This window comes from Spermophilus citellus, assembly GCF_964194105.1.
Source record: "Spermophilus citellus genome assembly, chromosome: 12".
Lineage (NCBI taxonomy): Eukaryota > Metazoa > Chordata > Mammalia > Rodentia > Sciuridae > Spermophilus > Spermophilus citellus.
Genome location: NC_138198.1, coordinates 78,166,677 through 78,188,902, shown reverse-complemented (window position 1 = coordinate 78,188,902; position 22,226 = coordinate 78,166,677). Strand labels below are relative to the sequence as shown.

The window sequence follows — 22,226 nt, the reverse complement described above, 5'->3', positions numbered from 1 at the left end:
ACCCTTTCTCCACATTCTTAAGGTTGAATTGTCTCAGGGTTTGGTACTTGGCCTTTTATCTTCTTTCTTCTTTATTTGGTAATTCAATTCCATACCTTTAAATACCATCTTATAGAAGTGACTTTCAAATTGAGGTGGGAAGAAATGGCCATTTTTAGTTAAATATTGAAAATAGTATTAGAGTTCTTTCCTGAATTCTATTTTGATCCATATAGCTGCCTGCTTGGCACCACCACTAAGATGTCTGAAGTGTGATCCCTGAATCCTGTTTGACAAATAATCAGTCATCGCTCATTCTTTCCAGTTGCTCAGACCAAAAATCATTTTTCACCACTTCTATTAATGCTACCTGGTCTGAGGTACCATCAAATCACCCTACTTGCACAGTGATCTCTTAGTTGGTCACTTTCTCTTTTATCCCTGTCCATGGAAGATTTGAGAAGTCAGGTTGTGTCATTCTGCTGAAAACAACTCATGATTCCTCATTTCGCTAAGAGTAAAAGCCAGAGTCTTTATAAACTACTAGGGTTTAGTAGCTTTGCTTTCTACTACTTTTCCCCCTTGTTTATTCATTCCACTCCAGTGTCATCCATCTTTTCAAATGGTGCCCTCTGTCTGGAATGCTCTTGTCCTAGATAAACCTAGGATTTGTTACTTCACCTCATTCAAGTATTGTTTATCTGTTACCTTTTCAGAACTTATTTGATCACTATATTATTTAGTCCCTTCACTCTACTATGGGTCTTTTAACCATAGCACATACCACCTTCTACCAAGCTATAGAATTTACTTTATTGTGATTACATTTTACTTTCTGTCTTTCTCCAGTAGAGTGTTGAGCTCTTAAGAACAAGAATTGGTTTTGTATAGTTCTTAGAATAATGTGTGGCACATGGTATGTGTTTATTTGAATATTAAGTCAATCTTTAGTTATTTCCCTGAGGATAAAATTCTGAATAAGACTTTTGATTTTTTTTTTCCTACCATCATTATGTGAATAAGTAGTGTTTAAACTCTTTCTTTGATTTCTGTGACTTTATAATATTTCCCTGGATTGTTTCCTCCCTGTTTTCTTGCTTCTGGTTCTTCTTGACTGTGTAGTAGTTGATTTTCAAGTCATACTGATATTTTCTCAGAAAAGTGATCCAATGTTTAGCTATTATATCTATGCCAATGAAGCAAAAATCTTTTCCTCTCAGTTAACCCCAGTATCTGCTCCCTATTTAATACCACTATTCATTAAACTTTATGTAGTTGCATAGCATTATATCTAAAATTGATTTTTTTCTTTCCTCCTCTTTAAATATTCCTTTATGGGAAATATGACCTTTCCTTTCTGTTCTTTTTTTGGGGGGAGGGGGGGCAGAAATTCAAAGTTGTCTTAGATTTATTTCCCTATCTCTCTCTCTCTTTTCTTTTTTTGGGAAGGGATATTGGGGATTTAACCTAAGGGTGCTTTACCACTGAGCTACCATCCCCAGTGCTTTGTATATTATTATTATTATTATTATTATTTATTTATTTTTGTGGTGTTAGAGATTGAACCTAAAGGGCCTCAGGCCTGCCAGGGAAGCATTCTACCACTGAGCCACATCTCCAACCCTTATTTTGAGACAAGGTCTTGCTAAGTTGCTGAAGCTGGCCTCAAATTTATAATCCTCCTGACTCAGCCTCCTGGGTTGCTAGGATTATAAGCATGCACCACTGAGCTTGGCATCATCTCCTTTTTTAATCACATACTAAGTTCTATGAATTTCTCCTCTTTCTCTTCTACCCACCTTCCCAAGGACACTCTGCCTCTGAGATATGTCCCCAACCCTTTTTTAAGAGTCTTTCTAAATTGCTGAAGCTGGCTTTGAATTTACAGTCCTCTTTCATTGGGCTGGGATTATAGGTATGCACCACCATGCCTAGCTGAATTTCTTTTTATTCTTTTTTCCCATTTACTATAATGTTCTATCTTCATTTTCTAGAGTTATTACCCTTAGCTAGATTCTTATATATATTATCTGAATCATGGTAACTTTTTGTAGTTTATGAACATTGGTGTCTTCTAAGTGTTTAGAGTGAGTGGAAGTGCTTGCTGCAGTGTGACTGTATTGGTTGATTACAGTTCTGTTTGGGTTACACTTCTGTGGAATTAAGACATAAATTTGGTATGTTCCTTTTCTTTCTAATTAAAAGAATAAAGTAGGAAATAATTTGAGTAGTGGCCCTGAAAAAATATAAAAAAAATTAATGCTGAGCCAATGATAAACTCAATGTCAAGTTAGTGTTGTTATAGAGAATCAATAGTAGTGTTCTGTCAGTTTTGAAGATGTGTTCTGCCATTTGACAAGTTCTGATAGTCTTTAGAATTCTATATCCAAAATAGTTCTTAAGAGATACTTGTATACAATTGCTTTATATTTGCTTCTATATCTCTGTTCCTACTTTTGACTTGCGCATGATATAATGACGTACACCAGATTTCTATTTGCTTTTATGGTATGGTCTTCTGTTTGTCTCTTAAGTCTATATGTCTGTCTTTTTATTATAAACTCCTTGAACCAGGAGTTGTGGCTGGCTGACTTGTGCTGTATAGTGCCATACAAGTACTGGTTGATGACTGCTTTTTTATGCTGGTAGTGATTGGCGATGATGCCTTTTATTATGTATTTTATCATTAGGATCAGGAAAATACTTTAATTCTAGCTCTTTGGAAAATAAGTGATGATTTTAAGGTACTTCAGAGTTTCTTCTGCTTTAAACTTTTATGCAAAGAATTTTAGGGAAAAATTAAGCAATAGTTTTTTCTTTTTTCAGCATTTGCTCTTGCGGAATTAATCGACAATTCATTGTCTGCTACTTCTCGTAATGTTGGTATTAGAAGAATACAGATCAAATTGGTAAGAAAATAATACTTAAAGAAATTTAGTATTTCTTTTGATAAAAGTGTAGTGTAAGTTGATTGGAGAAAATTAGAAAACAGAAATTAAACTATAGTAGAAGTAATTATCTGATGTCTCTTTATCCACTTAAAATTTCTTCTTGGATCGTTTATTCTGTGTTTACGTGTGTACTTGCATGCAACATTTTGTTTTTGTAATCTTCTACTCTCCCTTAAAAGTACATTGTATATATGAGTATTGTGATATATAATATTCCATTACTCCAGAATGATTTATTGACTGTAATGAAAATAGCATAATAAGGCTTCTATTGCTTAATAGATTTTTTCCTATATTTTTGCTGTTAGAAGTAATGCCGAAATGATGCACATTCTTATACATCTTTCTACATGTCTCTGATTATTTTCTGAAGTTAAAATCTGAGAAATACTGTTTCTTCGTTAAAAGTCATGAAGAATTCTAAGGATTTTAATAGATATAGCCAAAGTGCCTTTCAGAAAATTATATTACTTTACACTTTGAGCAATGTATGAGTGAACATGTTGAATGAATCACCTTTGATGTTTTAAATATTGATTTGATTTTTCCTGTCTTCTTGAACTTATTTTGTTTCATAGCTTTTTGATGAGACACAAGGAAAACCTGCTGTTGCAGTAATAGATAATGGAAGAGGAATGACTTCTAAACAGCTTAACAACTGGGCTGTGTATAGGTTGTCAAAATTTACACGGCAAGGTGACTTTGAAAGGTTAGAAAATCTTACTTTTTTTTTTTTTTTTACAGGTAGTTATATGTTTTAATAGTAAGAACTCATATGCTTTTGTATACACATGATGAAAAGGTTTTGATGTTATCAATATATTTACTTTTTTTAAATAGAATTTTTGTGATCAATAATCAGAAATAGAACAATATTAACATTTTACCTTTTCATTTAACAGTTCCTTTTGTGTTTCTTGTGGTATGTAGGAGTTCTGTTGCATACTTTAAAGCTTTACACCTTTCATTACTAACTTAAATGTGATAAAAGCCTTCAGAGGAGTAGAAAGGTTTCAAAATAGGCTTTAGGAATTACTTTATATCACTTGTAAAATTCCTAAAATTGCATGTGGTTCTGTGGAACTCATTATTGCTCTAATTTAAGGTTTGTGTTTTTAAAAAGTATTCACAGAACTGGGTGTGGTAGTGTATACACTCTGCCAATTTTACTTAGTGAATTTGTACTAGTACATTTAATGGGATTATTGATCTAGAACTTAGGTTTATTATGTTATAACACCTTTGTTCTTTTTTTTTTAAGAAAAAAATTTTTTAGCTGTAAATGGACACAATACCTGTATTTTTTCATTTTTATTTTTATTTTTATTTATTTTTTTATTGGTTGTTCAAAACATTACAAGCTCATGACATATCATCTTTCATACACTTGATTCAAGTGAGTTATGAACTCCCATTTTTACCCCAAATACAAATTGCAGAATCACATCAGTTACACATTCACATTTTTACATAATGCCATATTAGTGACTTTTGTATTCTGCTGCCTTTCCTATCTCCTACTATCCCCCCTCCCCTCCCCTCCCATCTTCCCTCTCTACCTAATCTGTTGTTGTTCAGTTCTCTCCCTTGTTTTTTTCCCCCCCTTTCCCCTCACAACCTCTTATATGTGATTTCATATAACGTTGAGGGTTTCCTTCTGTTTCCATGTAATTTCCCTTCTCTCTCCCTTTCCCTCCCACTAGTCGCCTCTGTTTTATGTTAATCTTTTCCTCATGGTCTTCCTCCATGCTCAGTTCTTAGTTGCGCTCCTTAAATCAAAGAAGACATTTGGCATTTATTTTTTTTTTTAAGGATTGGCTAGCTTCACTTAGCATAATCTGCTCTAATGTCATCCATTTCCCTGCAAATTCCATGATTTTGTCATTTTTTAGTGCTGCGTAATACTCCATTGTGTATAAATGCCACATTTTTTTTTATCCATTCATCTATTGAAGGGCATCTAGGTTGGTTCCACAGTCTAGCTATTGTGAATTGTGCCGCTATGATCATTGATGTGGCAGTATCCCTATAGAGTTTGTTTTATGAACGTTGCAACTCCATTGTTTGGTGCATACAAATTGATAATTGTTATGTCTTGTTGGTGGATGGTTCCTTTTAACAGTATATAGTGTCCTTCTTCATCCCTTTTGATTAACTTAGGTTTGAAGTTGATTTTATTTGATATGAGTATGACCACCCCTGCTTGCTTCTGAGGGCCATGTGATATGATTTTTCCCAACCTTTTACCTTTTACCTTCAGCCTGTGTGTGTCTTTTCCTATCATATGAGTCTCCTGAAGGCAGCATATTATTGGATTTGTTTTTTTTGATCCAGGTTACTAGCCTATGTCTCTTGATTGGTGAGTTTAGGCCATTAACATTTAAGGTTACAATTGAAATATGATTTGTACTTCCAGTCATGTTTATTTATTTATTTATTTATTTTAGTTTGGCTAGTTTTTACTTTTTGGTTATTTTCCTCCCCCTTTACTGAGATACCTCCTGCTGTTAGTTTTGGGCACTATTTTTCAATTCCTCTTCTTGTAGTATTTTGCTCAAAATGCTTTGCAGTGCTGGTTTTCTGGCTGCGAATTCTTTTAGCTTTTGTTTATCGTGAAAGATTTTAATTTCATTGTCAAATCTGAAGCTTAATTTTGCTGGATACAGTATTCTTGTTTGGAAACCATTATTTTTCAGCGTTTGAAATACATTGTTCCAGGATCTTCTCGCTTTCAAAGTCTGTGATGAAAAATCAGTTGTTAACCTAATTGGTTTACCCCTGAATGTAATCTGCCTCCTTTCTCTCGTAGCTTTTAATATTCTCTCCTTGTTCTGTATGTTGGCTATCTTCATAATTATATGTCTTGGAGTTGGTCTATTACGGGTTTTGAATGTTTGGGGTCCTGTAGGCTTTTAGGATTTGGCAATCCATTCCATCGTTCATCTCTGGGAAGTTTTCTAGAATTATTTCATTTAATAGGTTGTCCATTCCTTTGGTTTGATTCTCTATGCCTTCTTCTATCCCGATGACTCTCAAATTTGGTTTTTTTATGACATCCCATATTTCTTGAATAGATTGCTCGTGGGATTTAAGCATCTTTTCTGTGTTGACTATATTCTTTTCAAGTTGATAAACTTTGTCTTCATTATCTGATGTTCTGACTTCTACTTGATCTAGTCTATTTGTAATATTCTCGTTAGAGTTTTCAATCTGGTTTATGGTTTCCTGCATTTCTAGGATTACTGTTTGTTTTTTTTTAAAAAATCTCTATCTCCTGGTAAAGCTCGTTCTTTGCAGTTTGAATTTGTTTAATTCATTTTCAAAATATACTTTCATTGCTTGGATTTGCTATCTCATGTCTTCTCTAATATTCCGTTCCATCTGAGTTAGGTATGACTTGATTTCTTTCCCCGTCCATGTTTCTGATGCTTCTAGGTCCTCCTGTAGATTTAAGTTGTCCTGCATTGTTTGTAATCCTTTTTCCTTGTTTTTTCATGTTGTTCACGTTACTTTCCAGCTCTGTTTGACTGCTGTGTAACTGCTTTCTCCTATACATTTGTTTTGGCTTTGTATATGTCTGTGGTCTGTCCTTTGTGGTGAGAGACTATGCCTAGAAATGTTGGGCTTTATTGTACTTTAAAGCTGATACATTCAATTCATAAAAGGCTTCCGCGTTCTGTATGCATATAGTGATTTGTTGTTTGTTCTTAGGACTTTATGTTTAGGTTAGGTGCTATGATGGTATGAGGGTTAGTATGTCTTGGCTACTTTAGAAGATTGCTCTACTGAGGGGGGATATAGCAGGCGATTGGATCAGGGTGTTGGTAGTAGCTAGGTATTTAGGAGCCCTATAGACAGCCTTGAGACATTCACCTATTTGCATTTAGACAGTTACATGTAATGGAAGACGTAGTGCTTGGGATGATAGTTGGGGGGTAGGGGAATGAAGGTGCTCTTAGAAAGAAGGAGAGATAGATTAGAGGAGAATGAAAAGAACAATAAGACTTGAAACGGGAAAGAAAGAAGGAAGCAAAAGGGGAGAGAGGAACAGAGAGAGAAGCAGAAAAAAAAATTGAAGTCTTAGAGATCCATTTTCTTCTCTTCCAGTAGTCGGAGCTTCTGCCCTCTACCTGCCCATAGCAATCCCTGTAAGGCGTCTCCTGGTAGTCTCTCAGACTTGTCAGTCCAGAGCCATTTCACTTCTCTGGCCCTTACCCCCCTTCCTCTTGTCAGCCAGCCAGCCAGGTCCTGTTCACTGGAAGCGGTTCCCCAGAGATCTAGTTACCCTTGCAGCCCCACCGCGTGTCCCATTTAAGCCCCAGTGCTGTGGTAAACTGGTGGCTAAGACCTTGGGAGTCACCGCTGGTAATATGGGGGGTTGGGGGTCGGGGATCCCCTCTGCTTCCCTACAGACACAGATCCCTGAAGTTTCCTGGCTGCTTGTATCTGGATGGGGCAGGAGTCACACACCTGCTAAAGTGGATTCTGCTGGGAAGGAATTCCGTGGGCTGAACTCTGATGTCGTCACCTCTCTCCTATGGCAGGCCCCAGGCTCCTTGCCGGAGTGTCCCAAGGGAGGGGTGGTACTGGTCCTTCCCTGGTTGGCCTCAGCTCCCGGCTGGCTATTTCATGAAGGCTTGGCTAAAGACCTCTTCCTGCCAAGCTGCATCTCGGAGGCTAGCGGGACCCAGTCACGTTGGCTTCAGGCGTGCATGTGTGTCACGTCTGTATTTTATTTATTTATTTTTATGTGGTGCTGAGAATCGAACCAGTGCCTCACACATGCAAGCAAGAGTCTACCACTGAGCTACAACTCCCGCCCCATTTCTTTTGTTTCTTATTTCTCTTTTCTGAATTTTGTGGATCACTTAAACATCTTTTAGTGTTCTTTTTTCTTTTTAGAGTTTATCTTGTTTTTTGGGTTGTTCTAGGGATTACTGTATGCTATATAACTATGACTGTCTACTAGTATGGACATTTTATTTTAAAGTGAATTGTAGGGATCTACCATAACTTATTTAGGTCCCTTAACTCACTTGATTTCAGCCATCTAACATAATTTTAAAAACTCAAGAAGAGGGGCTAGGGTTGTGGCTCAGCGGTAGAGCACTTGCCTAGCACATTAAAATGAATAAAATAAAGGTATTGTGTGCAACTACAAACTAAAAAAACCCCCTTCATTTACTGGTGATATTTTTCTATTTACTTTGATGTTAATATATTGACTTCAGCTTTCTTTTCAGTAGTGTTAAAATGGAAAATCTTTTTCCAGTCTCTTAACCTGTTTTCTTTATATTTAAAGAGGGTTTCATTTCATCAAAAGATCATTGTATCTTAATATTTGACAATTTCTGCTTTTTAATTGAGATGTTTAGGCCACGTGCATTTAATGTTTTTATTGGTATATTTGAACTTAATCGTAACATCTTTATTGTTTTTTTACATTCTTGTCTGCTTTATGTTGCTGTTTTTGACCCCTCTACTCCCAGACTCATTTCAAATAGTACCTTGCATGGGTATGATTCTACTTTCTCTTTCTTTGGCCTATTAGCCACAACTACATTTTGAAAAGTTTTTTCACTGGCAACTTTAGGATTATTCATAATATGTCTCTTCAGTTTAACAATCTATATCGAGAAGTATTATTATGCAACTTAACATATAAGTACATCATAGGAGTAGAGTATACTTCCCATTTATATTATCTTGACCTTTGTGCTTTTGTTTTCATAGATCTTACTTTTGAAATTTACTATAAAAACCAAAGTATATTGGGATTTTGCTTTGAATACCCAGTTATCTTTTCCTTTAACATAATGCTGTTTTTCAACGTTCTGACTTTTCTGGCTAGGGATAGACACATCTGTTTATGCTCGGACAACACACTGTCCCTTTTTTAAAAGTCTTCTAGTTGTTGTTATTGTTAATTTTGGTAAAATAAATATAGAATAAAGTTTGTCCTAATAACTTTTTTCTTTTTCTGGTACTGGGGATTAATCCCAGGGATGCTTTACCACTGAGTAACATCTCCACTCCTTTTTAAAAAAATTTTGAGGCAGGATCTGATTAAGTTGCTGTGGGTCTCACTAAGTTGCTGAGACTGGCCTTGAACTTTAATCATCTGTTTCAGCCTCCCATATCACTGGGATTATAGGTGTGTCCCACTGAGCCTGGCCATTATAACCCCTTTTTTTTGGGGGGGAGGGGGTACTAACAAATATTTGAGTGGCTTCTTAAAATCATAATGTATCTAATCAGAATCTAAAATCAAAACTCTAAAAACTAAGTCAACCCAGTGACACTTAAGAAATGTGCTTTCTTACAGTTAAATCCAAACACAGTGACCCTAAAACTATAATGGGGAAGTAAAGCTGTGATACATTCATGTAGTACTTGTAGGTTCAGTGTCAAAATAGGTATGTGAATTAAAGGTGTTTAATAAATAATAAATGTTAGTTTAGATAGTATTACCTACAAAGCATTTATAAACTTTCCCGTTGCTTAACTGCCAAATTCAACGCAAACTTATTTTAAAGAAGTACAGAATTATTTTGGCAAAATGAAGCCACAATTTTAGAAAAGGATGGTAGAACTTTAATATAAATCAAGTTTTGTTTGTGAAATTTTAATTATGTAACATAGATCCTATCTCTATGGTAGCTCCAAAGATTGATTGAGATGAAATATACTCTTTGGCTGTAAGAGAGAGAACATTCATTTGAGATTTAGGGTTAATGTCAGAACTTTATAGTTCATTTGTCTTGAGATAAATATATGAATTGTAAAGTTCTGCATATTTCTGGATATAGCCAAACTATAACACTTGGGTCCATTTCTGTTAAAACCGAAAAACATCATCTCTCAAAACTATATGTGTAGTCTGTTTTGCTTTTTGTTAAGTTTATTCAACTTTTATTGGTACTTTTTTTTTTTTTTTTTTCAATGTTGGAGATTAGACTCAGGGTGTCATATGTACTAGGCAAGCACTCTAACCATTGAGTTATGTCCCCAGCCTGGGAATATAAATTGAGAAAAATCTATATTTTCTGATCATTAAATTTATATGTGTCTCATAATAGTAAAAAATTGGTACACATATTGAAAAAACTGAACTTTCGTGAGTTTAATTTTTTATGTTTCACCTTCATGCTTGAAAATTCTAAATCATAGACTCCAAGATCATTTTTAAGGCCTCCCTCCTTTTAAAAAATTAATGGCATCATTTGAATTATAATAAGGACTAAGTATCACTGTTAACAAGAATCCTCGTATATGCATGTTTACCCAGAACATATGTAGCTAAAACAGCACATTTGTTAATTTTGGCAATCTGTCTTTGTGAAAGATTTCTAAAGCTAAATAGAAATTGGAGTACTTATACAAGGCCAATAACATTTTAACTGAGTGCCTCTTATCAAGGCACATCTAGGCTGAAGTGATGCACAACTACTTAACTCATGTAAAGACTTTTCTACACCAGTTTTATTTAACACACAAATATTTTTCATTCTGTTATGGCAAATAGTTCAAATAATACTGAACTGAATCATTGCCTAATACAAGGACTTCAAATAAGAAAATTATTTTTTAAAAAGGCAAAAGAATAAATGTTATATATGCTAAAGGGACCTGGAATCTGTAAGCTGATTCCAGAAATGAATTGAGTTTATAAAATCTGGTGAAACCTGAACATTACATTCTTGCTTTGAAGAAGGACTATCCAGTCAGCCGAAGGGGATTAATAGAGATGAGGGTCTATACATAAATTTCAAGTTGTTTATGCTTGTGCAGAATTATCCAGATCTTCCCAAGACCGAATGGGCAGTTCCTGTGACTTTCTTCCTTTTTTGTATTCTCAAATAGGGTTATATGAAGTTCAGTTCTTGATGAACTGCTTGTAACAGTTGTTCTTATGAGCCAACCTGATGGGTGGTTCAGATTTCCCTCTGAGAAACAAAACTGCTGACCACCTACAGTAGGATATTATAAGGAGAAGTCCTTTTCTCATCCTTCAGATTATGTATAATGTCTCCTTTCAAGACTCTTATCATTCTTGTTTCTTCAAAAGGCTTAACTTTGAGGTGAAATAAGGGAGACTGACAACAAGAAATGAAAATTTAATTCAAATATGAAGAAAATTAGATTGTATACCATACACCCCCAGAGCATCTCTATATTACTGCTGCAGTACAATTTATAGCACTGCTACAGTTAGTAGAAAAATATTGGCAGCTTGAGTGAGTTCATCTCTCCCCCCTCTCAAAGGGTACCAAATAAATACTGGGTAAGAGTAGCTTCCTAGGAGAGTTGAAATAACAAGTTAACTAATTTTGTCTCTGTGATAATCCAGTGCCAGCAGGAGGCAAGTACTGAAGAAGAGAAGGGACAGCTTTTATACTAAAAAAGAATTCCTCTGATCATGTTACCATCTCTTATAAAGAATTCAGGGAATTCAACAAGTAGAAAATTACATTATAGCCATTTTAAAGTAAATAATTTAGTGGTATTAATGACATTTGTAGTGCTTTGGAACCATTGCTATTATACATTCTTAGAAGTTTTTCATACTCCACCCCCAAATTTAAAAAACAATGTTCTGGGGATGAGCCCCCAGGCAGGATCTCAAACATGCTAGGCAAGTACTCTTCCATTGACCTATATCCCCATCTTTTTTATTTTATTTTGAGACAGGGTCTTTCTAAGGTTGCTCAGGCTGGCTTTAAAAGTGTGTGTGTGTGTGTGTGTGTGTGTGTGTGTGTGTGTGTGTGTGTGTGGTATGTTTTTAGCAGGGATTGAACCCAGAAGCACTTACCCACATCCCCAGCCCGTTTTTTCATTTTTATTTTGATACGGGGTTTTGCTGAGTTGTACAAGCTGGCTTTGGACTTGAGATCCACCTGCCTCAGACTCCTGAGCTGCTGGGATTGTAGCAATGCACCAGCCATCATGACCAATTTGAAAATATCATACTCACTAACTCTCCATTCTCTATATTCTCAGCCCCAGGTGGCTACTATTCTATTCTCTGTCTAAATGAATTTCCCTGTTCTAGGTACCTCATTTATGTGGAATCATACAGTATCTTTTTGTGTGACTTATTTCACTTAGCATAATAATTTTTTCAAGGTTCATCTGTGTTGTAGCATGAATCAGAATTCTATTCCTGTTTATGGCTGAATAATTCCATTCTGTAGCCATACTGCATATTTTTATCCATTCATTAGTTAATGGACACAGGGTTATTTCTAGCTTTTTGTCTAACACTTCTAAGAACATTTGTATACAAGTGTCTATTTCAGTCCCAGGTAAGTTTATATGAACACCAGATGCTCATGGTGTATTTCTTCCTGTAAGTCTATCCATTATTGTTTTCCTCCCAGAAGATATTTTTTATAACTTGGATCTGCTCTTGATTTTTTTCTATGTATGATAAAGGGTGAGGATTCCCTTCCCACTCGCACGTAAAATAAATAAAATAGTTACTAAAGGGTATTTTTGCTGAGAATGGCATTTTAGGTTGACTCCTCTTCCACATTAGGTACCTGGGATTGTAACACAGGGGCACTTAACTCTACTGAGTCATATCCCCAGCCCTTTTTTATATTTCATGTAGAGACAGGGTCTCACTAATTTGCTTAGGGCCTTGCTAAATTTCTGAGGCTGGCTTTGACCTTGAGATCCTCCTGCCTCAGCCCCCAGGCCTCTGGGATTACAGGCATGTGCTATCATGCCCAACCTGTGGGTTGACTTCTTAAGAAATTTTTGGTACATTAAATATTAGTTTTTCTACTGATTTCCATGGTTTATGATGAGAAATCTGTTGTTATTCCTACCTTTGTATCTTAATATATATTGTCTCTGACTCAAAAAAAGTTTTCTTTTTATCATTGGTAAGTATGTGTGATGTATAGGGTCAGGGAGTGCATTTCTTTGAGAAGAGATGGTGTGAACATGCTTGTGGAGAGGCGTGTTGCGCAGGAATGGTATGTGTGTGTTGTGTGTGAGCAGAGTTGTGTCTCTTAGATAGGGATAGGGATAGGTTTGTGTGTAGGTGTGTTGTGCAGTTTTATATTTATGTATATGAAGTATTAATATATCTTACCTAGTCATTATTGGCTTTGTTTATTTAGAATATTAACATATGGAGTTGGGACATTTTATGCCAGTTAAAACATTTTTATTCCTATTTTCTGTTTTCGTTTTTGTCTTCTGTTTTCTATTTTTGTTTATGTACCATTGAGCTACATCCCTAACCCTTTTTTAAACAGATTTAATCTAATTAGTTAATATTTTTTTGAGTTGTTGATGGACCTTTATTTTTTATTTATTTGTATGTGGCACTGAGGATCAAACCCAGTACCTTATGCATGCTAGGCAAGCTCTCAGCCCATGAGCTACACCTAGCCCCTAATTTATTTTTTGAGATAGGATTTTGTTAAGTTCCTGAGGCTGGCCTAAAACTTTGGATCCTCTTGCTTCAGCTTCCCAAGTAACTGGAATTCCAGGCATATACTGCCATACCTGGCTTCTTTTTAAAATTTAAAATTTATCTTTTTTTTCTTGTTACTCCTTTTTAAAACATTTTATAATTTATGAATTTCTGATTGTCTTTGAAATTTTATAATGCATAATTTTAGATATTCTCTCCAAATTAAGGACTTTAGGAACCTTTACCTCTGATACTTCCCTTCCCCCAAATCATACTTTGATTATTGAAAATATTCCAGTTTGACTTTAGAAGTCCCACAATTTATATTCCATTTTTTCCTAACCACACTATTTTAAATATATCACACATATTACTTTCAAAAAATTAACTTTGTATTTACCATATTATATTAATCTTTTGCATGTCAGATTGTACTTGGAGGTTCATTCCTTTAGAGCAAATTTCTTGGTGGTATTATCTCCAGTTTACAATTCTAGCTTGACAAATCTTTTTCTTTGGACCCTGTGTGGATTGTATTTCACTATCTTTGACTATTGCTGTCAAAGCCTAATAAGTGGTATTATCTTAACTGCTTGAACTCAGTCTATTTTCTGGTTGTTCCTTTTGGTGTTAACAATGAGGTAGATTCCTTCCTTCCTTCCTTCCTTCCTTCCTTTCTTTTTTTGTAGTTATAAAGCATGTCTTTATTTTATTTATTTTTTAAACTTGATGCCTCACATGTGCTAGGCAATAGCTTTGCCACTGAGCTACAGCCCCAGTCCCTAGATTTCTTTTTACTCATCCTTTTTGGGGGCTCTATTGTTTTTCACAGATCTGTGGAGCCAGGGCTTTGAGAATATTTGCTCTATCCCTCATAATTGATTTGAGAGTATTTGTAGGTATTATCCATTCTCTGTCTTGTCTTTTTCTAAGAATACATTTAAACTTGGTTGATTTTCTTTGATTATATCTTCCTCTTCTTTGATTTTTCTCCAGCTATGTCATATGTGGTTTTTAATCTTTTTATTTTTTTTGGTGGTGGTGGGGGAACCAGAGATTGAACTCTTGACCACTGAGCCACATCTCCAGCCCAATTTTGTATTTTATTTAGGGGCAGGGGTCTAACTGAGTTGCTTAGTGCCTTGTTGTTGCCTGAGGCTGGCTTTGAACTTGAGATTCTCCTGCCTCAGCCTCCAGAGCCACTGGGATTACAGGCATGCGCCACCATGCCCTGTAATTTTTAACATTTTTCATTGAGTGTAACAGTGGTTCCATCCTCACCCCTAACTGTTTATTTCTGATATTGGGAAGTGTTATCCCTGGTGATCTTCCCTATATTTGAAAGACCAGTGATGGCCCCTCTCCAGGGTGCCGTTATTCTACATTGGGAGTTTTCCTTAGCTCATCACTTGCCATGCTACATGTAAATGGAAGTATATTAACAAGTTTTGAAGTGGCAAACACCATTTTGAAGTGAAGGTCCTAGAGGCATAAAAATATGTAAGGAATTATTTAGTTCTGTTTGCTGAGAGATTTGGAGGCCAAAATTGCTATATAATTTCTTTAGGCACTTAAGTAGATTGTTTAAAATCACTGCATTGACGGACTGTTTTATTTTAGTGATCATTCAGGGTATGTTCGTCCAGTACCTGTGCCACGGAGTTTAAATAGTGATATTTCCTATTTTGGTGTCGGGGGCAAGCAGGCTGTTTTCTTTGTTGGACAATCAGCCAGAGTAAGTAGAAAGATATCTTTTTACTTAAATTATTTTGAAGTTGACCTGTGCAATTATTAGCAATTTTTAAAGTCCTCTTTTAATATTTGACAGATGATAAGTAAACCTGCAGAGTCCCAAGATGTTCATGAGCTTGTACTTTCTAAAGAAGATTTTGAGAAGAAGGAAAAAAATAAGGAGGCAATATATAGTGGATATATTAGAAACAGAAAGGTACAATACACTTAATTCATAACTGTAAATGTATTCCTTTGGACAGACGATAAGACTGAACTTTTTTCTAATTTATTGCTAAGTTGCCAACGTCGTTTTAAAAATTTGAAGATAACGATAATTTTCAAATGAGTTACATAGTTTTTCATTTTTTCTTTAATCATGTTAGTGGCAAAAATAATTGTTTTTGTGCTTCCTTATAGTAAAACTCTTCCTGTAATAAATTATATTATAAAGCCTATAAGCTTTCTGTAAATTTCTCATAAGAAATGTAAACTTTTTTACTTGGTGTGAATTTGGGTTTTAAAGTCATTGTTAAAAACTGATCATGGAAATGATGTAAAGAAACTGTGATATGTTAGTTGACTTTCAGAAAATCAGAGCTCCAGAGAAACAAATGAGATTCTGTTGCAAGTTTATATTTAAATTGTCTTTTTAATATGACAAATATTTAACAAATTTGGATCTTGGAGGTGAGTACATAGAATTTATTGTGTATTCAACTTTTCTTTTTGAAACATTTTATAATTTCTCATCTTAAAATCTTTATTTTAAAGTAATTTTGAGCATTTTAAAACTTGTTTTCTGGGCTGGAGGTGTGGCTTGGTGATAGAGTACTTGCCTACCATATATGAAGTCCTGGATTCAATCCTCAGTACCTAAAAGAAAAAAAAAATTATTCCAAAATAAATCAGAAAATGTAACAGGAAGGAAAATGAGAATATTGCCAAATGTCATATAATATTTTGGTGACCCCCTTCCCGGTGTCTTTTTTTTTTGGGGGGTGATACTAGAGATTGAACGTAGGGCCTAGCACAGGCTAGGTAAGCACTGTACCACTGAGCTTCATTCCTAGCCCTTTATTTTATTTTGAAATAGGGTCTCACTGGATTGCCCAGATTGGCCTCAAACTTGCAATTCTCCTGCCTCAGTCTCTGGAGTAGATGGCATTATAAGCATACACCACTAGGCTTGGCCCAATCCTGTTTTTAAAAATATATAACTTATAGCTTTGATTCTACATTTCCTTTTTTTTTAAGATGTTGATGAACCTTTATTTTATTCATTTATTTATATGTAATGCTGAGAATTGAACTCAGTCACTCACATATGCTAGGCAAGTGCTTTACAGCTGAGCCACAACCCCAGCCCTGATTTAGATTTCTTATATTAATATTTAGAGTATTACCCTATTTTATAAAATGTGCAATATATTTTTAATTGCGCCACAATATTTCTTATTTGTAGGATTGTACTATAATTAGAAAGATACTGCCATGAAATCTTAATCTTTTGTTAGAATTTTAATAGTTGACAATAAATTTGAACTTTTAAAATGTCCTTGGTATGTGTTCAAGATTAAACTCAAAAGTCACTTCAGCTTCAAGCAGTTGTGTATGAAGGACCTATCTGCTCAGTTCCTTATTTTTAGGAAAAAAGGAGAAAAGGCAATAAAATGTTGACAATTTGATAGGTATAAATATTGCCTTTTCTTTTATTACTGCTAGGTTGAATTTATTTTTATGTTTTTTAGCTACTTTTACTTTTTCTATAATTTAACATTGCTCTGCTCAGGAAATTACTTTCATATATTCCACTTTATAAAAAATTTGTATGTATTTAACAAATTACATATTTTGTAATATATTTGCCTAACAGACTTCTGTGTCTTCTATCTTACCATCAAAAAGCCTTATTATATTGGTGGAAATATTAATTGCCATATTAAAACTAGTTAAAAGGCTCAGTGGTAGCCTAGCATGTGTGAGGCCCTGGGTTCGATTTTCAGCACCACTTATAAATAAAATAAAAGTCCATTGACAACTAAAAAAAAAATGTTAAAACAAAAAAGCTTAGGCATTAAAAAAAAAAAACTAGTTAAAAAACAAATGGAGAATGTAGGTGTATATTATGAAGCTTGAATAAGGCTGGGTCTCATGGATCATCTTTTCTTTGCCAGCTAAGTGCATCCCAACAGGCATTTAACAGGTAGCAATTGGTACTTGTTCTTTTCTTTTACTGAGAAGTTTTTTTCTAGACTAATGTTTTTGAACTTTTATCTCTGACCGTATAGCCATTTCCAGAATGTGGGTGAAGTTGGTGGTACTCTTTTCTTTCCTTTTTCTTTTTCCTTTCCTTTCTTTTTTGGGTACTGGGGATTGAAACCAGGGATACTTTACCAGTGAGTTACATCCCCAGTCCTTTTTGAAATTGTTTCATTTTGGGACAGGGTCTCATTAAGTTGCTAATCCTGGCCTCAAACTTGTGATTCTTCTCCCTCAGCCTCCTAACTATCGAGGATTGTGGGCAGCTACCATCATGCCCAATGAGCTGGTCGATCTTCCATCTGTAATTAGCAGTCTTGGCATATACAAATGTATGTGCCACTTAGATACCAACAATTCTCCAATCTGTTTTTTTTGTCAAGACTTTTCTGTTAGGATTATGATATTGAATCAGGTGGAGTTCAAACCATCTGATACTTCAAACAGTAAAGAATTTAATTATTTAGATACTTACATGAGTATCAGAAAGGCCAAAGGAATAATCAATCAGCTGAACCTCCTAGAGTGATGCCAGGACATTCTTAACTGGCCTTGGAGGGATGCTGTATCTTCTGTAATTTTGAAGTAGGAAGACCTCTGCTGGGTACCAAAGAGTTGGAAAGATCTCATTTCCACAGTTGCTCCAACGGAAATACAAAATTTCTGGTTATAACCAGTGTTTTAGTGGCCTGTGGATACTTTGAAGTTGAAATCTGGTTACTGGTCCTTCAGGGTATGATAATAGAAAACCTTTAAGATATTTCTAGAAATGGCTTCAGTCTTAATTTTGCTAATACATCTAATTGTTGAAAACACATTTGCATGCTCAACCCAAATAGCTGGGGAATAATACTTTTTTGGTTTTCCAAACTTTGTAACCCCAAAAAGGCACAATAAAAGATGGTAGGAATGAATATAGCTGATTACATCCAGTACATCCATTTCCAGTTTCATGTAGATGTCCTTCCCAGGTGTTCCACAAGTAACTCACTTTTGGTATGGTGGCATATACTGGTAATCCCAGGAACTAAGGTATCTGTCGTGGGAGGATTATAAATTCCAGGCCAGCTTCAGCAATTTAGCATGACCCTAAATGTCTTAAAATAAAAACTTAACAAAAACAAAAGGGTGGAGTGGGGATTGACACTGGGTTCATTCCCCAGTAATGCAAAAAAAATTACACACACACACACACACACACACACATACACACGGTCTTTAAACCTTTCTTTCTACCTGCTTCTTCCCAACTACCCTTTTTAATTATTGACTTCACAGTTAGAACTGACAATCTATGTTGCTAGGCATTCACCACATTTAATTCTGTTTTTAAGAATTGTTCCTTTTATCTGCCCTCTTTTTTTCCTTCACCCATTTCCAACTGCTCTAATTCAGTCTTTCTACTTTCATCATTTATTTACCTTGTACTCTAAATTACTTTGATTTCCTTAAACTCTCAAATGTCTGAAATATTCCTATTCTGTCAACTTCTAAATGAATGTTGTCTTCTTTTTTTCTGTATGGTCCTTGATTTATATCTTTAGTGGTGTGTTATTTTGTTTATTTTTCCCCCATTTCTTACCAAGTGGAATTTTATGAAGAGCAAGGACTCTAGTATTTTTCTTGAATATCTTATCTTTCTTCGGCCCAATTTGAAGCATAGGATTTGACATTGTGGATAGCTTTTTCCTCCCCATTGCTAGGGATTAAACCCAGGACATCACACATGCTGGGCAAGCACTCTACCCATGAGCTGTGTCCTCAGCCCTTGATAAATATTTGGATATAAACTTGCATCATTAGTAAAATCAAATCTGCTGTTAGTATGTATAATTTATAATATTAGTAATTTAATGTATTTATACTTAAGAATGGTTTTTGAAGTACCTTTTTTTTTAAAGTAATACATGATTGATTTCCTGGTGGTTTAGTGTTTATCTTTGCAGTTTTTCTATACATGGCAATATACACAGTATATTTAAGCATATTTATACACAAATATTCATGTAATTTTTCACACATAGACTGTTGTGTTAGAAGTTTATAATTCTTGTCCTTAAATCTCTCCCACCTCCCATCTGTAAGCTCTTGACATTTCTCTAAAAGTGGACTGGTGCCCAGGATAATTTTACTCCCTTTTAAACACAGTGTGTTTGGGTTAAATCAACTGAGTCCAGACTGTATCCTAGTTACATTAGACGTGGAAGGCCAGGCATTGGTCCTAAGTAGTAGGTATCCGATTAAGGACTTATTCCATCGTATAGTAAGTGTCTTCCATTTTAAAAAATATTTGTCTTCACCTTTTCCTTTAGGATCCTAAAATTAGTTTAGCTTTATGAGATAGAGCATTCTTTATGTATGCTAATTTAATTGTCTGTGTGAAAATTCTCCTGTCTTTACAGTGTTGTCACACATTCACCTTGTTTGTTGTATTGGGCCAATTTTCTCCAAAAGTTTTCCTGAAGATTGTTTAGGAAACCTATCCAAGTGGGTCACATTAAAATTTGATGGTGTAGTTTTATGTATAATTATAATTAAGATGCTTTAATCTGTTGTATTTGTATTCACTCTTACAGCCATCTGATTCAGTTCACATTACAAATGATGATGAAAGATTTCTACATAATCTTATCATAGAGGAGAAAGAAAAAGATAGCTTTACTGCTGTGGTTATCACAGGGGTACAACCTGAACACATACAGTACTTGAAAAATTATTTCCATCTTTGGACACGACAGTTAGCGTAAGTAATTATATTTGGATCAAAAAATGTTGCTACTTATCTTTTTTAAGATAGAAAATATTACAGATACCTTAAAATCTATTTGATATTCCTTTTGTACAATTTCCTTCCCTTTAGAATAGTGTCAGTATCCTAACATTGCTGTTAAAATGGTTTGCCATTCATTCTGTAAATTTTATTTATAGATCACCTGAAGTTTACTGAGTATTAATTGAGGCACAGGATTTTTGGAACCTATTATAAAATTTAAAATGAACTTCTCTCCACATGTCCCCCTTTTGTGCTTCTTTTTCAAAGTAACTACATATTTTTCCATGTCTCATATTTTATTTATTTTTTGTCTGATTTCCCCATTGAAATATCTTTCAGTACTGTATTCTCACTGCCTGGAAGTACAGCAGCTACATAATAAAAGCTCAGTAAATGTTTAACAAATGAATGTATCAATAAAAAAAATTCTGTATCCCTATATAACATATTAGTAGTTCTGAAAATAAGTCATTATGTGTTTAACCCAGTAAAACTTCTGGGTTTAACAAATACATATCCCATTAGACCAAATGCAAGGAACATTTATTTAATAGCTATAAGCTTTCTTTTTATAATATATGGTATATACTATTTAGTGGATTGTTTTCATAATTCACATTAGGTTGAATTGTTTAGTCTTGTTAAAATGGCTGCATCTGCACAAAATTTATATTTAAAAAAAGAAAAAATAACTTCCCAGGTCAGATGCAGTGGCACATGCTTGTAATCCTGGCTATTCCGGAAGCTGAGGTAGGAAGATTGCAAGTTTAAGGCCAGCTGTGGCAATTTAGCAAGACCCTTCTCAAAACATAAATTTAAAAAGACCTAGGGATATAGCTCAGTAGTAGATTAGCCCGTATTTTCAATTCTCAGTACAAACAAAAACTTCTCACATTTACCCCAAATGCTGTTATACTTGAGAGTTTCTCTATTAAGTGTATATTAACAGACTTTAACAGTTTTTGTCTTTTATGGGAAAATAAATTTAGCTTTTAGGAATACCTTTTTTCTTGAGTATTATTGTTTATTGCCTGAGATTTTATGTAAGAACTTTGGATTTTTCTTCTCTATAGATTATATTAGCTATTTTTAAAACTATTTATTTTTTAGTTGTAGTTGGACACAATACATTTATTTATTTATTTGTTTATTTTTATGTGGTGCTGAGGATCGAACCCAGGGCCCTGCACGTGCTGCGTGAGCACTCTATGGCTGAGCCACAACCCCAGCCCTATGTTGGCTGTTTTATAATTAGAGTTTCTACAGAAGGAACTTGGTGTGCATAACATATAAGTAAAATATATTCTTTTTAAAAAATTTTTATTTCAATTTTTTAGTTGTTGATAGAACTTTATTTTTAAAATTTTTATGTGGTGCTAAGAATTGAACCCAATGCCTCATACATGTTAGGCAAGTGTGCTACTGCTCAGCCCCAGCCCCAGCCCCAAAATATATTCTTATTCTAACAACAATAACGACAACAACAAAATATAATTTTAGCCATTCCAAAATAAATAATTGTTAAAGTATGGTGATAAGTATGGTGATTCCTTTTGTTTGATTTCCTTCTCTTCAGAATAGTGTCAGTATTGACACTTATTATTGACAACAACTTATTGTTGATAAGTTAACTTATTTAATGTTATTTCACGTATTTATTACTGTTAACTTATGCATTAACACTTAGAGATGTCTGAAGAAAAATAGAAGATTTCTTTTGTGTATATGATACTGGGGTATCGAATCTAAGGTTTTCTTTTTGAGAGAGTCTCGCTAAATTGGTTATAACCTCACTAAGTTACTAAGGCTGGCTTTGAACTTGAGATCCTTCTGTCTCAGCCTCCTAACTAGTTGCTGGGATTACAAATAAGCAGCACTGCACCTGGTTATCCCCATCCTTTTTTATTTTCAGACTGAGTTTTGCTAAATTGCCCATATTGGCCTCAAACTTAGGACCCTTATTCCTCAGCCTCCTGAGTAGCTGGGATTAATAGATATGTGCCCACCAGACCTGGCATTTAGTGATTTTGTTTACTTCGGTGATATTTTGAAGAGTAACTAGGATAAAATTTTAATTAAAATTTGTATGAAGGAGTTTTGC

The 22,226-nt window shown here is 34.6% G+C and overlaps 1 protein-coding gene across 5 annotated transcripts in view; it reads left to right on the top strand.

The window, feature by feature from the left end:
* Nucleotides 1-22,226, top strand: part of SMCHD1 (structural maintenance of chromosomes flexible hinge domain containing 1) — a 153,251-nt gene that overhangs the window by 22,641 nt on the left and 108,384 nt on the right. For all 5 annotated transcript variants that reach the window (XR_014018421.1, XM_081263744.1, XM_081263743.1 and 2 more), the window contains exons 4-8: nucleotides 2,806-2,888; nucleotides 3,509-3,639; nucleotides 14,980-15,094; nucleotides 15,188-15,307; nucleotides 19,929-20,095. Coding sequence is in view for 4 of the 5 variants with exons in the window: in XM_081263744.1 (XP_081119870.1) it covers nucleotides 2,806-2,888; nucleotides 3,509-3,639; nucleotides 14,980-15,094; nucleotides 15,188-15,307; nucleotides 19,929-20,095 (616 nt within the window). In the remaining variant the exon portion in view is untranslated. The remainder of the gene's footprint in view (nucleotides 1-2,805; nucleotides 2,889-3,508; nucleotides 3,640-14,979; nucleotides 15,095-15,187; nucleotides 15,308-19,928; nucleotides 20,096-22,226) is intronic.